Source organism: Astatotilapia calliptera, chromosome 22, assembly GCF_964374335.1.
Source record: "Astatotilapia calliptera chromosome 22, fAstCal68.1, whole genome shotgun sequence".
In the NCBI taxonomy this organism is placed as follows: domain Eukaryota; kingdom Metazoa; phylum Chordata; class Actinopteri; order Cichliformes; family Cichlidae; genus Astatotilapia; species Astatotilapia calliptera.
Genome location: NC_137442.1, coordinates 4,919,504 through 4,935,109, shown reverse-complemented (window position 1 = coordinate 4,935,109; position 15,606 = coordinate 4,919,504). Strand labels below are relative to the sequence as shown.

Sequence of the window (15,606 nt, the reverse complement as noted above, 5' to 3'; positions counted from 1 at the left end):
ATGGCATTCACACTGCATTTTCACAGGAAATGCAACTTTTTCTAGTTGCACGTAATATCCTCCCCGTATCCCCAGCATCCTCCTCTGTCACACCAACCATGTTTTCCGTCACTACATCCATGAATCTTCTCTGTGGTCTTTCTTTTTTCCTTCTGCCTGTCTGCTCCATATTCAGCATTTTCTTCTTCCAGTCAATCCAACGTCTCTATTCTGCACATGTCCAAACTCATCCTTTTATATTCTCCTTTCTAATCCCGGTCACTTCCAATGGAAAATCTTAACATTTTTGACTATATCATATATACATCATATATTATTAAAATGGCCCAAACCACAGTTTTTTGTAAACAGCTTTAAACATTTAAACCTACCAAAGTCTTAAAGGCCTTTTGACTTTCACTGACCTCCCTCTCTGCCTCTGCTTTCTCCAGCTCAGTCGCTGGTCGCCACTTCACCGCCGGGGCACTCGCACTTGGAGGACGAGATCTTCCAGCAGTCCAGCAGCACACCCACCTCCACCACCTCATCTTCACCCATCCCCCCGTCGCCTGCTACTTGCACTACAGTAAGAGAACTTTCCCCAGAGTTAGCTAAAGCTTCTGTTATGTGTGTGCTTTTGTCTGTGCTAGCTGTGCACTAATAAATAAAACACTGAGGGCTTTTTAAAGTCATTTAAAAAGGATTAAGAGTAATTTGGACCCCACTTGTTGCTCACAATCATTCAAGCTTTTCTGCATATTATTTGCATCCTTGATGTTCCCGTCCCCAGTGATATGACAATTAAAATTACTTTAAAAATCCAAATGAATAAATTAACCTGCTGCTTTTCCACCAAAAATAATCATCCAGTTTTATCTCATCACTGACTGCTGAACCTGTCACTAATGGTTCTATTGAAGTAATACTGGTAATCGAGGGAAATTAAGTCGATTGTTACACTCAAGTTGAGTCAATATCTAAAATATAAATGAAAGATAATTGCCTTTGTAGCTTTTGTAGTGCCCTGCCATCTGCTCTCATTGTTCTGTTGCGTTGCCTTTATATCATCTGTTCTTCCTATCCGCCCACACACAGTATGTAGTGAGAGCAGTTATTATAGGGCTCGTTTGTCTGAATAGAAGGCGTGGTATTGTTCCGCGCTGCTGATGAGAAGTTACACCGTGGCATTAAAGGGAATGTAAAGGATGAGGAAGGTCTTCAGTAGGCTGCTCTGACTCGGCTGTGAAGGTTTCTAGAAGTTGTTGAGTTTGTTCGACACAGACATACATGATGATAATGAGACGCAGTATAAGTTTGGATGTTTGCTTTACCTTAGAGTTTGCACTAAAAGTCAAATGTAACAAAACATCTGGGAGTCCCAAACTACAGACGGCTGTTCTACGAAGCAGAATCTGGAAGTTTTAGTGTTCCAGAGGTAGTTAATTTTATTAGCATTCACTTAAGCTACAGAGCTAATCAGTTCCAGAGCAGATCACGTGCAAGATAAAAGATCAACGCATGTATAACCACCCCCTACTGACCAATCAGTGCTCCAGAAAATTGCATCAGCATTCATTGTAGAACTTGTTGAACTTGATGCATGGAGGGTATAAAGTTTTTAAAAACCATCAAACATCAGGTTTTTTAATTTCTGAGTTGATACTGATCTCCAGTAAAAAATGTAGATTCAAATATGAAACTTTATTCCTATGTTGTTGTTGTTGTTGTTGTTGTTGTTGTTGTTGTTTTGTTTTTTCCCCCTCAGTGGTTTTATTGATCTGTAAGGCTAAACATATATTTAAAAAAAATCCTAAAATAGGGCACCTCTTGTACTTGCTGACCTTTTGCACATAGTCTGAGCCTCAGTGTGATTTTTTTTTTTTTTTTTTTTTTTTTTTTTTTTTTCCTCCTCAAACATTAAATCTGTACTTGCCCTGTTAAACACTGTCACGGCTGCAGCTTATAAAATACAGCTTACATTGTCTTTACCATAAACACGTCTAAGCAATGATAGAGCTGTGATACTGATAAGTCTGTTCACTTAGTCTGCCTCTTATGTTCTGCCAAAGCACTTACAATATATATATTCATACAGTGTTTTTTCTTCTTCCCATACATACACTCGCTCTACTTTGGCTGTAGCTGCTGTGTTGCTTTCAACCTGTAGTATGTGTTCACTTTGTTTTATTTTTGCGTTGTGCTTTGATTGTCTTTATAGGGTTACTCGCTCTGCAGCCAATTTTTAGAAAAATTCCACAGCTTTTTCCGTGACACACCTTTGTGTTAACATGCACACAGGAATGGGAATGTGGCAGGATGCACATTGCAGATAGTGGGTTGATTCTGATGTACCAACATGTACACAGACTAATGTTAATGTAAGTGCACGCTTCTTAAATTGAGGTTTACTTTGCATGTTTCTGCACACAGTGCAAAAATCTGAAATGAAAGATGATCTCCATTTTCCCATACACATAAGCAGCATAAGAATTAAGCAAGACTGAGAAGAAAAAATGTGCTCGTATAAAGTTGTTGATGGTAAATGCAAATTAAATATAAAGTGCATTAATTACTTAACTGCAATGGACAGCTATGGATACTTTAACCAGAAGAATTAAAACATGAGACCCAAAAAGCTCTGCAAAGCTTAAATCTGCTACTGCCTGCTTCCCCCCCCCCCCACCCCACCCCCTTCTTTTCTTCTTCTTTTCTTTTTTTTCACTTCACACACACATTTGCATTGGCACATATGAGGATGACAACCATGGTGTTTGTCTCTGTGGCCCTAATGCCATGTGTGTTTTTTTTTTTGTTTTTTTTCAGGAGAACTCAGAAGATGATAAGAAGAGGGGACGTTCGACGGACAGTGAAGTTAGTCAGGTTAGTGTGAAGATGCCGAAACCTCTCCCAGTAAAGCAGGAGTGCCGAAAGCTCCAGGAACATCATTACCTTCTGAGATTATCATAAAGTGCTGCAGTTATCAGTTAATTTTCGTTAAGTAAATAGTCAGACGAGTGTGAACGTCATAGACTGCATGTAAAGCCTATGTAAGTGCATGCCTTAAACCAAAGTCCATCTGGACTCTGGTCTAACAACTCTGGAGTCATCTTGGAACCAGTCTGATCCTAAACAAACTAGGAAAGAGCCAGAACCTCAAACCACAGTATCCAGAGCACCAACACTGCTCAACACACCACAAACAAAAAGTGTAAAATTTCTACATCTTTACTAAAACACAAGAGTAGAGAGGTTTGCTACAACATAGCTGAAACTGTCATAAACATCTATGGTCATGCACCGGGGCAACAACATTAATTAGTATGTACTAATATGTTGCCTGTTTTTACTACTTAAATTTTAAGCCAACCACCTTCTTTGCTACTGCAAAGATTTCTATTCAGGATTCTTTGAGTCTCCTCACATGACGTGTCTGCTTAAACCTGCAATCTCTCCAATGTCCTGTAGGGGGCGATCCCTCTGGTTGCAAAAAGACGTCTAGTTCTACATGTTAAAAAAAGCCTTCATGGCAATGGCAAAAACACTTAGGTTGAGACTTGACAACAGGATTCTTCATAATGGCTACACCTTTTAAATACAGCCAATGGTGACAGCTATATATAAATGTTGCACAGTCTCTTTGTTATCTCCTTCATCGATGACTAGCAGGGGAACCAAAGCACTATCCTTTTCCTGTTTTAAGTCCACAAATGAGCCTGAAATTTTCATGGAGATTTTTCCCTGAAATCCCCAAACAGCATACTTATCTCATCTGCCTTAAAATATATTGTTGTGTGGGTCAGTCCCTCATGTTCAATCGAATCTTTGACTTTGGTTTATGATTTGTCCTCAGCGATAAATGAGCAGTGTTCATTGTACTGTATTTAAACAATGATGTGTTATTGGGCAAAAAACAATTGTTGTCCATCAGATAATGGAGCAACAAGAGCAGTGCTTTGAAAAGTCATTGATTAAGACATCAGGTTAATTTTTAATTAATTCATGTATTTTTTTTATATTTTTCAGTCGCCTGTGAAGAATGGAAATCCCTCCTCTTCGTTATCCTCTTCTTCCTCCTCCTCTGCTTCTTCTTCCGTCTCGGGACTGACCTCATCTTCAATGATCTCTATGGCGACCATCGCTGGGGGAGGAAGCAGTAGCTCTGGGGGCAACAGTCATCACAGCAACTCAGCAGGTCATCTCACCAACACTTCCGCTGGCAGCTACAGCAACGCCACCCAGCAGCCGCCGCACCCGTCAGCGCAGCAGCAACAGGCCAAAAACTCCGTTAGCTCCTCTTCCTCCTCCTCAGCTCCTATCTCCAACTCCAGCACCTCCACCAACAGCCACCCTGCCTCACTGGCCGCCTCTCCACCCAATGCCAGCACACAGGAGCTCCGTGCTTCAAATTCGCAGCCGCAGGCTCCATCAGGGTCCACGCCAACCTCCAACAGCCTGGGCCTTAGCCTGGGCCTCTCTTTGGGGAAAGGCATTTCGGGCGCCGTCACCACCAGCCCCATGTCCGGAGGCCTCGGCCTGTCGGGGATGCCGGCATCCCTGACGGGCACCATGGCAGGCCTTCTGTCCAGTAACACCCCTGCACCCTACGCTCAGGCGGTCGGCTCCAGCTTACCAGGCTCTTTGGGTGGAGTCAGCACAGCAACGACCAACAGTGCTGTAGGCTCCATCGGCAGCGGGAACATGACAGTCGGCGGGCCGACATCCTCGACAGGTCTGCTGGGTGCAGCGCCGGGCGTGGTTGGCTCTGGGATTCTGGGTTTGGGCTCTAGTCAGTCAGGGGTGCAGGGCTCATCCTTGGTGTCACCGAGCTCGGTGGGAGGTTTAGCCCCAGGTAGCGGAGTAGGAGTCATCGGGAGCAACGGAGGCAGCTCGGGATCAGCAGGGAGTGGAGTAGTAGGAGGAAATTCGCTCCCTGTCCGACCACCGAGCCGACAGAAGCAGAACGGTAGCACTAGTGAGTATCTAATGTCTGCGTTTTTCCAGCACCTGTAGAAATAAAGTTTCAGAGAGAAATTACACCTGAGGATGATTTCTAAGTGCATTTATGTATTTATGTTTTTATTACAGGTTACAGTGCTGTGGTAGCAGACAACACAGCAGACTCCGCCCTCAACAGTGCCAGCCAATCCGCCCTCAACAGTGCCAGCCAACCCTCATCTTTGACCTCTACAGCCAATCAGCCGTAAGTAGCCAAAGCAGCTGGTTAGAGGACATGATTGTTTTTATAGAAGCATTTTAATGAAATTGACTGTCACCACTACCCTCTCCTTTTTGTTAGACTTTATTTCTTATTTGTCTGATTAAAAATACGCGTACAAAGCATCCTTAGAGCCGCTCAGATTCCATAGCTAAAATGACTGCATTAAAGTCTTCCTATATGCACTTCTAATTAAAAGCCTTTTAACCTTCGGCCTGCACAGGAGTATTTGTCAAAGGGGATTTTATTGCGAAACTTCTGCTGCTTGTGGAAAACAAGACTTTCTGGAACTTCTTTAGATTTGTGCTCCTTTTTGACTGTGACCCCAGCCTAAACAAATCCATGTTTCCTATTTCCAGTAAGGACACTGGTCCCAGTCTACTGGGCTCTATGAGTTTGTCATCCAACTCTCCATCCCCGGCCTCTTACAGCGAGGCCAAAACGGTGAGCGGCAGCAACCTGTTGAATGGGCCAATGTCCTACTCACAGCAGTCCTCCGACAGCATCAAGGTGAGACACATTTGAACATACGAAGGTGAACAGCTATGTTTTTAATCGTTTTGGGGGGATATGGGAGTTTGGGATTTGAGTGTTGTTTGCTAAGAGAGCAACTTAATCTCCCAAATCTCCACAGACTATTAATTTGCATGCAGACACAATAAGAATGGCCTTTGCTTTAATTAATTCGTTCTGCCAACAGTTAAATCCAAAGGGGAGATGATTACAGTCTCATTACTGCTGTTTGTTGATTAACAGAGCTGTTTAAAGCAAATTTCAGCAAACACTGAGAGAACGGTGCCAAAAATCAATAAATGTCGACACGGAGGAACCAAATACCTGCCAAGTTAGGTTGGTACAGTAATGTTTTAAAGAGGTATGAATATACACCGATCACACACATAATGACCCCTGACAGGTGAAGTGAATGACTCTGATTATCCCTTCATCATGGCACCTGTTAGTGAGTGGGGATATCAGGGACCAAGGGAACACTATGTGCTCAGAGTTGATGTATTAAAAGCAGGAAAATTGGGTAAAAATACAGATTTGAGCATCAGAACTGGACCACAGAGCAACAGGAGGCCTGGTATGATGAAATGGCTTTCTTTTAAATCTTGTGATTGCTGCGTGTTTGTGCCGTGCTTACCTGGGGACCATCTGGCATCAGGATGTACTATTTGAAAGAAGGCAAGCCAGCAGAGGCAGTATGATGCTCTGAGAAATGTTCTGCTGAGAAACTTTGGTTCCTGCCATCCATGTGGATGTTACTTTGACATTTACCACCTAACTAAGCATTTCTGTAGGCCATGCACACCCTTTCATGGAAACTGTATTCCCTGATGGCTATGGCATCTTCAGCAGGGTAATGCATCCACCCACAAAGCAAAAAATGGTTCAGGAATGATTTGAAGAGCAGAACAATAAGTTTGAGGTCTTGATTTGGTCTCCAAATTCCCCAGATCTCAATCCAGTTGCACAAGTGTGAGATGTGCTGGATAAACAAGTCTGATGCATGGATCCCTGACCTCGCAAATCACAGGACTTGGAGGAACTGGTGCTAACATTTTGGTGCAGATACCACAGCACACTCAGGGGTGGGGTTGAGTCTGTGCTTTGACGGATCAGTGCAGCAGAAGGGGGGCAAACAGAATATTAGAGGTGGTCATAATGTTGTGCCAGATCATTGTAAGTTCAAAAGTGATCTCCAATTATACAGTGTTTCCATGGGGATATAAAAAAAAAAAGAGTAAGATCATTTGATTCTTGATGAATGAAATGTTAAAGCTGCAAAATCTGAATTACTGAAAACTTGCAAAAACAACAGTTTTTGCTGGAGAATTTGCAGCCCTGTGAATTTCATACAAACTTCCTGTTGTATAAAATTTCAAGGCGGTGTAAATCTGTAACAGAGCTTATAGAGTCTTTACATAAAAGTGAAGTTGAACCATGGCGACAATATTTAATATTTATTAGTATCAGGAGAAAAGTCTGTGGGATCATTTTAGCTGGTAGGTATTCGAGACTCAGTGTGAAGTGAATATTTTACCAAAATTGAAATGTTTAATTTGCCCAGTGTGAATTTCTTCCATTTCGTATCTTTGCATACGCACAATTGAGCTCGAGTTAGCCTGTGACTAAACGTACTAATTTCTTTGGCTTTAAGTTCAACTTTATTTTTATGGAATATGTTAGACTAACTCAGTGTTTCTCCAACTGATTTTGGATGATCTGAGAAAATATGGAGAGTAAAGTAGGACTTTTGTAGGGGATGTACAGAAACAAGAGGTTTTTTGATACTAGAGTGCTGACCTCCTTCACTAAAACTCATCTTCGATCTTTTTATATTCTTCATGATTTGGCACTCCATAAACAGTCTGAATGGCTGCACTACAGACCAATCTAAAGTATCTTTGAACCCCCTGGATGTGCCTGCAGACACGAGTACACACAACTTTAGGTCCACCACATAAAACCTGACCACAGTCAACACACCAAACGAGAACAATAATTTCTCTATGGATGTGGTTTTAGTCGATTTTGTTTCTTGTAGTAACAAAAATCTCTGATCTAAGAGTTAAAGTAAATCACATTATTGCAGTATGATATTGAAGGACACTCTCCAAGCTATCCACGTACTTGCGAACATATAGTGCATTATTTTTGTTGTTGTTTCGTCATGTCATCTTGAAATCACTCCTCAAGCTGCCTGACGCTACGTCACATGCATCTTAGGAAGGGAGGGCACAGGAGCAGAGAAACCAAACAGCCCGAAAACTGAAGTCAAAGTGATTTCCATGACAACATTATCAGTGGTGCGGGAACTCGAGTTCCTGTGTTCAAGCAGGTATGATAACTCTGTGCACACGTCCTGGAGAATCTTTTTTCCCAAGTGTCTCCTTGTCTGTCCTCATCAGCCCCAAGAGCCTCTGAGCAGCCTCAAGTCCATGGCCGAGCGAGCAGCAATGAGCTCAGGGATCGAGGGAGATGTGACCTCCCTGCACCTCACCTCAGGTAAGACACACACACACACACCTTGATAAAAAGAGATGGAGGGTTACCATAGAGCAGAAATAGAAAAGCTGTGTTTTAATGGAACAAAATGTCATCTCACCTCCCACTCTCAGCCGCCTCTGAACAAAAACTGCTGATGATATTATCATCCCTGACTCAACTCCACTTTTCTTTCTCTCCATTTCCAAAACCCGAATCCCTCTCATCGTCACTTCCCCTCACTCTTTCCTATTCAGAAATATTCCCCAGCAGCACTACGGCCCCTTCAGGCCCCCCATCAGGACCTCAGCCCTCGCTGTCAGAAGTCAGCATCCCCCCATCGTTGGGGGTGTGTCCGCTGGGCCCGGTTCCCCTGTCCAAAGACCAGGGCTACCAACAGGTCATGCAGGAGCAGGCGTGGACGCATATGCCACACCCATCCGACTCCGAGAGAATCAGGTGCAGTGAAATTTTTACCACCCACCTTTTCTGCAGTCAGAAAAAGCATCGTTATACACAACACACTACAGGCAGCTTCACAAACAAACAACTGTTTAAATTCAGAGGAGGCCAGGGTCAAGTCAGCTGTAAAATAAATAAATAAAAATAAAATAAAGCCCATTTCTTTACCTGAATCTAAGAAGACTCAGTAGTTCACTGCGGTACAACAGTGAGTGTCTACAGTCATCTGTAAAACATGGTGGAGACTCTGTCATGCAGAACTAAGTCGTACATACAGAAAGTCAGATTTGCATCCTCTATGCAATATAACCTGGAAGGTTACTCACTGATAATGTCTTAGTTCTGCAGCATGTCAGTGATCCCAAACACATCCCAGTGCAGTATATTCAGTTCACTGTGTTGAATAAAGGTGGTCATACCAAACATTGACTTTCAGGCTCATTAGTGCTGCACTTTTCTTCCCTCATATACTGTTTTCCACTCATAGCATAGAATGAAATGACCCTTTGTTATTGTACATGCACAACAAAACTGTGGAAATTCATGTTTGTGCACTTTCCAAACATAAATAAATCACTGTATCTATTCCATATTTACCCATTTACAAGTGACTTAACTTTTGACCAGCACTATACACTACAGTTGTTAAAAGATCTCCTCACAGTGACTCTATCAAAACATCTACGGATCAGATTGGACAAAAGCGCCTCAGCTCTTTGTGTAAACAATAGTAAAAAATATTTAAAAGAGCAAAATTCAGTCAACTGAAGTCAGTGGGAGAAACTGCAGCACAGGGAATAAAAACCCCACTGCTTTATTCGATTTGTGTGTAGTACAGTCTGATACTGGAGTGCTCAGTAATGTAGCCCACCTGTACACACACAGTCATAATTGCAGAAGTGATTATATTGGTACAGTATCTACAATGCAGTCAGCCCACACAGATACAATTGACATTTAAATCAAACACTCAAACCCTCTTGTCCCTCAGTACCTGTTGTGCTTTACAGATGAGAGCGCGCACACACACACACACCCAGAGCGTGGATTTTGTCTTGTTGTGATTAAAACATGACTCTGTAATAAAAGCGTGACAGACGTGTTTGTTCCACCTGTTTCTTAAAGTATAATTTACCTTCAGCTTACACGCACACACTTGTTTCTCCTACACGCACAGAGCTCATTTCCTCCACGTTTGATTTGAAGTGCTCACATTAGTCAGACACTCGCACACTTTCTGTTCTGCTCCGTTTGTGGGACTCTGTTATTTTAGGCGCGCCCTCGGTGCACACAGCTTCATGGAAACAGACAAACTGGGTTTGTCATCATTCTAAAAATACTCGGAAAAGTGCATTTAGGTAGAGAGAGTGACCCACTGCTGAATTTTCCTACTTTCTGTGAATCCATCAGGGAAGGAAAATCTTTATATAGATCATTGTGTACGTACGACCCACATGTTCCTCAACATGTGACATCTCGGTCTTCAGATCACATGTTGGTAAAATGAGTCTGCCGTGAGAATAACTCTGATTCTCACAATTAAACACATTATAAATGTTAGGCTTTGATTTTTCTTACATTTCGACCAGTTTGTAGTTTCTGATGTCACGGTGTCAGTGGTTCTGATTGCCCATCTTGACTTGGTGTTTACAAATGGGAATCTCAACCTGTTGCTTTACTTTATTTTTGCACTTGTAGTGTTTGCATTTCTTTATTTATTTTTAAAGCCTTAAAACAGAGCTTCTTCACTTTTAACTGTGCAGAGACGATGGGTGAAGTCTGTCGATGAGGGTTGTTTAGGTTATGGAAGAAATCCTAATTGGTTATTTTGTTCTGCTTATTTTCAGCCCCATATTTTTATTCTCAAGCTCTACTAGAGTAGCTTAACGTGATTCACGGCTCAACAAAAATCCATCTGAGCTTTCGTAGAGCCCATCAGTTCATCTGCTTTTAAGGCCACCCTCTCTTTAAGCCACCTGTCTTCTGATTGGCTGCCCCTGACAAATGGAAGGTTTTAAAGGGAGGTGCTTCAGTACTTTCACCTTTTTCTGACAGCACATAAGTTTTAATTGTGGATTTTCTTAAACATTTAATATAGTTGAGATGAAAAACTGATTTTTAGGTAAAGATGTTTAAAAAAATGAGATCAAGACAAATTTTTTTTCATCTTTTCTGTTTCTCCCCCCTTCTATACTGAAGATAAGACTTTAGGAATGCAGCGTGTTATCTAAAAAGTTATGCTAAATTCTTGCCATTTTCTTCATTTATAAACCATTAACTCCCCTCTCTGTCTGTGTATTACAGGCAGTACCTGATGAGAAACCCCTGCCCCACCCTGCCTTTCCACCACCAGGTGCCACCGCCCCACTCAGACACTGTAGAGTTTTACCAGAGGCTTTCCACAGAGACCCTCTTCTTCATCTTTTACTACCTGGAGGTAAGCGGTGTTGGTCCGTTTCTGCTTAAATGTTGTTTACAGCAAACTCTTTCTGTGAGACTGTTTTAGGTTATAATTGGATCTGCTGAATCGGAATTTGGAGGATGAAGATGATTAGTTTAAATGAAAGAAGGGCCTGTTAGGGAGTCCAGGGTCAAGACTAAATTGATTACACTAAAGTCAGATTTAATTTAGGCTCATGAGGTATTTATGAATCATATTACAAGTAAAATTGAGGATTTCTTTCTCCTCAGAGCCAAAACGTGCTCCTAATTTAGTCTCATTTCTCAGCACTCGTCTTCTCCTCTCTCCCTCTCTGCAGGGCACTAAGGCCCAGTATCTGGCAGCCAAAGCCCTGAAGAAGCAGTCGTGGAGGTTCCACACAAAGTACATGATGTGGTTTCAGAGGCACGAAGAACCCAAGACCATCACTGATGAGTTTGAGCAGGTGAGAATCACATCTGTGTGTTCAGCCGCAGAGTTTAAAAATGTTAACGATATGGATGTTTCTGCAAACATTTAGTCGTGCGTTGACCGCCTTCCTCTTTGTCCTCAAACTTAGTGTTTTCTTTGCTTGTTTTAGGGAACATACATTTACTTTGACTATGAGAAATGGGGCCAGCGGAAGAAGGAGGGCTTCACGTTTGAGTACCGGTACCTCGAAGACCGAGACCTCCAGTGACGTGCAGAGAGAAGCGACAGGACTGACAGCTGAGAAAGTGAGAGATGGACGCATGGAGAAGGTTGATCCACCTGCTGACATTCCTGGATTTGACCTCAGCTCGCTGGGAAAAGGAGACGTGCGGGCCGGAGGGGGGCGGGCGGGTTTCGTCCCTCCTCCTGACCCTCCAAATCCCGCCTTACCATCCTCACACCGGCAGTGATAACCCCTCCCACTCCTATCATCTCCTCCTTTCTTCTTTCTATCTCTTCATCAGCAGGCCTGTTTTTTTTTTTTTTTTTTTTTTTTTTTTTTTTTTTTTTTAAAATAAAAAATATTTCCTGGCTTAGACAAATCACACAAACACACACACAAAATAATCACGCGTATAATGTTCTACTATCCCCTGCCCTCGACTCTGAGTTATCCTGTTAATTTGGCTTTAAAACTGTTGCTTCTGTTAGCCCCGCCCTTTAAAGGCCAAAGATTATTTGTCAGTTATATTCTCAGCGCAGGCTCTGTCTACTTTAAACAGACCAATGAAAACCTGGAGATGTGAACTCCATCAGTGAGGTAACACTTCTCAGACTTGCATCAGCTGAGAGAAATGAATTTTAAAATCAAGTGAGAAGCAAACGAGGACGCGTCAAAGAGGATGAGCAGCCAGCTCTTTTCTGCTTCATGAACTTGACAGCTGCTAATGTGACGCTTCGCATAACCTGAGACATAATGATGCTGAGCTTCTGCCTTGTTTTCCACTGGTTTATAATCCAGATTAATTTGGATTTGGAGTAGTGGAATAAAATGATAGCAGGGCTTCATATCCGTGGACACACATCATTTTCGTGCCCGTTAATACGTCAGTCTTTCTGCTTCAGTACAAATTAGGTGGAGAACTTGAACAGCCACATTGAATCTACAGTGAAATGCAGTTGGTGGCCAGATTATTAGGTACAGCTGTGCACTTAAATCGCTCTTCTGTAAAGTCGACCTTCATGATCAGTGTGGTTGTCTCCGTTATTGAGGTGTTAACAGTGAAGTATTGGTTAGAGGTGGTGCTAACCAGGCTCACCTGCACCCTTATATATGTAAAAGTAAAGCTCATCTCCACAACAACAAGAGCTGATTGGGGTCTTGTTGGAGTAACAGGAAGTCATTCACAATGAATGAATCTGTTTAAAAGAGGGAAAAAAAAATAAAAAAAAATACAAAATTTAGTTTAAAGTAAAAGTAAGCAGAACTAATGAAAACCTAATCATGAAATTTAAAATTATTTGCTGTTCTGCATTTTCGGATCTATTTTTCTAACTCGTTATATCATCAGACGCCGAAGGAGCTGAAATAGAGCAGCGGATATCAGATGCTGTAGGTGAGGCTATGAATGAATTCATCCGCCTCAACAAGCGAGTAGAAGCTGATATTTAGGCCTAGCATCTCTTCCCCCAGTGTGGCGGTTATCATTGGAATCACAGGTGTCAAGTTCCTGAGGTGCAAAAGTGTTGGATTTCTGTGTAAAACAGCTGATTAATGAGGTCACCTGCCCTGCTGCTGTGACGATGAGGCGTCCTTTTACAGCTCTGTGAAGCCGGAGCTCAGCAGTTAGCTTCTCTCTTCTGGTCTGTTTGGGAAAACAAGCAACCAGCAGCCGAACGGGTAAACACTGGTCGTAGGTGGCACCGCAGGCCTCGCTCGCACTCCAGAGGTCCCGTTTCTTGTTATTGTTGTTGTCCGGTGTTTGTTTACTTGTGAGGTGGTTCATGCTTTTTGTCCGCTGGTCTAAAAATATCCCGCCCTGCCTACTCCCGTCTATCCGCAGAGGAGGAGTGTGACAACGCAGCCGGCGAGGTGTTGGTAGTAACTGTCTTTTACCTGGTGGGCAGCGTTATGTCATAGTTTCACAAAAATGGCTTCAAACTGGGAGAAGCTTGGACAACTCAAGTTGTAATTAAATCTTCTCCTTTCCCAGTTTTCTCGTCATGCACAGTTTAAATTTTTCTGCGTTCACTCAAACGCAGCGGAGGTGCACGGGGATCCTCTCACGACTACAATAATGGCACTTATGAATACCTGCTGAAAGCTCAGTCCACAATGTTCCTCTATAGAGTTTTTGTTTGTTTTGTTTGTGCACAGATCAGATTGTGTCCACCTTCGCTGCGCTGGCTTGTCGGCAGAAATTTTCCCATCCGGCTGCCAGACAAATATACGATCAGCTGCTCATGTTAGTGTCTGCACGCAGCAGAAAGATGCTAACCAGGTGCTTCTGATAGCTTTCAACAAGCTAAGCTACAACTTTATTTAGGTTTGAAGCTTTATGCCTGAAAATACGCCAAAATGTTTTCATCCCAAGACGTCAGATACTGGCGTTTTGTCTTCAGCAGTACAGACAGAGGGTCGTTTTTGCATCTCTGACCAGAGCAACAGTGGACACAAAGATCAGAGAGGCCATGAAGCTCTGTGTCCTGCTCTGTCTTGTTTATGACAGATTACTGTTGCTGCACCCAAGGGGGGCTCAAGCACACTTTTAGTAACATGTGAGAACGCTAGAGTCCCCCGCGTTCTGATCAGACCTTGGCCGGTCTTTAATCTGCCAGCCCCTTAGTGCAAAATCTGTGTGCTGCATTGGTGATCTATCAGCGCAGCTCCCTCACATAAATCAAGCCAAATATTTTCAGGACTGCGTGTGGGCCACTTCCTGTTTTGTGCCACATGTGAGAACTGACAAGTGTTAGAAAACAAAAAGCTCCTGACCTGCTCTGTTTGTGAAATCAGCCTCTGTGACATCAGCAGCTTTGACAAAATTTCTCTTTGACGGCGTCTGTATGAGACCGGGCTCATGCTACACCCGACACTCGGAGCGCCTCACACCCTGGACGTCTAAAACTGAGCAGCAGGTTAAAGCCAGGGGACGTGATCCTCTTAACACAGAGCAGCTCCAGCAGTTATCATGGTGGGTGTTGGATGCTGCCGGCAGCTGGATGGACAGTTTGTTCGTCTCCCACCAGCCTCTTCTTTCCTTCCCTTTTTCCTTCCTCCCTCCCTCGTCCTCCTCCTCCTCTCTGTGCTCGAGCACAAACAGAGCAACACCAGCACTGCTGCCCACATCTCCTCTGTCCTCCAGCTCTCTGCTCCATGTTTACACACTGAAGGGTTCGACTGAGCCGACTGGGCCCACACCAAACACAAACACACTCGTTCTCACACTGCCCGAGCTTCTTCCACAGCTGCCAGCAAAACTCAACAGCAGCTCATTTTTTTTTCTTGTTTTTCTTGTTTTTGACACAAAACACTTGAGTTTCTGTCTCTTCCTCTCTCTCTTAGCCGCCGCCGCCTCTCCTCTTCATGCCAGGTAGATATTTCCTTTATTTCTCAGGAAGTATTTGATAGACCATTTTATGAGGAAATGTATCCGCCAGCAGCTCCCATTGCCACAGCACAACTACAGTATATCTTCCCCTCCAGGACAGACTCTCACCGCAGGTTTAATTTCCATCCTTTCTTCTCTTTACACCACAGCGGCCCTTTTCATTTCACTCTTCTTTCTTTTTTTTTGTTTTGTTGTTTTTTGTTGTTTTTAATAAAAATATCCTCCAATGTTTGGAGCAGCACCTGGAAGAGAGACTATCTTTATATTTTGTATCAAGTTTGTGATAGGTTGTGCTTTTTGTTTGTTTTTTTGTTTTGTTTTTTTTGTTCCAGAAATGGGGGAGATCATTTTAAAAGCCAGAGGAGAACGGGGACTGTTCTTTTTAAAGATCAGCGACTTCTCAAAGGAGTGTTTTTATAACCTGACACACAACTCTACACTTATTCACTTGACTGACAGTCGTGCTTTTAACTTTTTTGGGGGGGTTTACTTTTTTT

General features: G+C 42.9%; 1 protein-coding gene across 2 annotated transcripts in view; it reads left to right on the top strand.

Annotated features, from left to right (window-relative positions):
* The window catches only part of LOC113015167 (CCR4-NOT transcription complex subunit 3-like), a 40,477-nt gene extending 28,414 nt beyond the window's left edge, over nucleotides 1-12,063 (top strand). For both annotated transcript variants that reach the window (XM_026157102.2, XM_026157103.2), the window contains 10 exons: nucleotides 432-565; nucleotides 2,803-2,859; nucleotides 4,003-4,951; nucleotides 5,065-5,179; nucleotides 5,554-5,704; nucleotides 8,110-8,206; nucleotides 8,443-8,644; nucleotides 10,952-11,084; nucleotides 11,407-11,532; nucleotides 11,668-12,063. In XM_026157102.2, the coding sequence (XP_026012887.1) occupies nucleotides 432-565; nucleotides 2,803-2,859; nucleotides 4,003-4,951; nucleotides 5,065-5,179; nucleotides 5,554-5,704; nucleotides 8,110-8,206; nucleotides 8,443-8,644; nucleotides 10,952-11,084; nucleotides 11,407-11,532; nucleotides 11,668-11,766 (2,063 nt within the window). In that variant the 3' untranslated portion in view covers nucleotides 11,767-12,063. The remainder of the gene's footprint in view (nucleotides 1-431; nucleotides 566-2,802; nucleotides 2,860-4,002; nucleotides 4,952-5,064; nucleotides 5,180-5,553; nucleotides 5,705-8,109; nucleotides 8,207-8,442; nucleotides 8,645-10,951; nucleotides 11,085-11,406; nucleotides 11,533-11,667) is intronic.
* The last annotated feature ends 3,543 nt before the right edge of the window (nucleotides 12,064-15,606 follow it).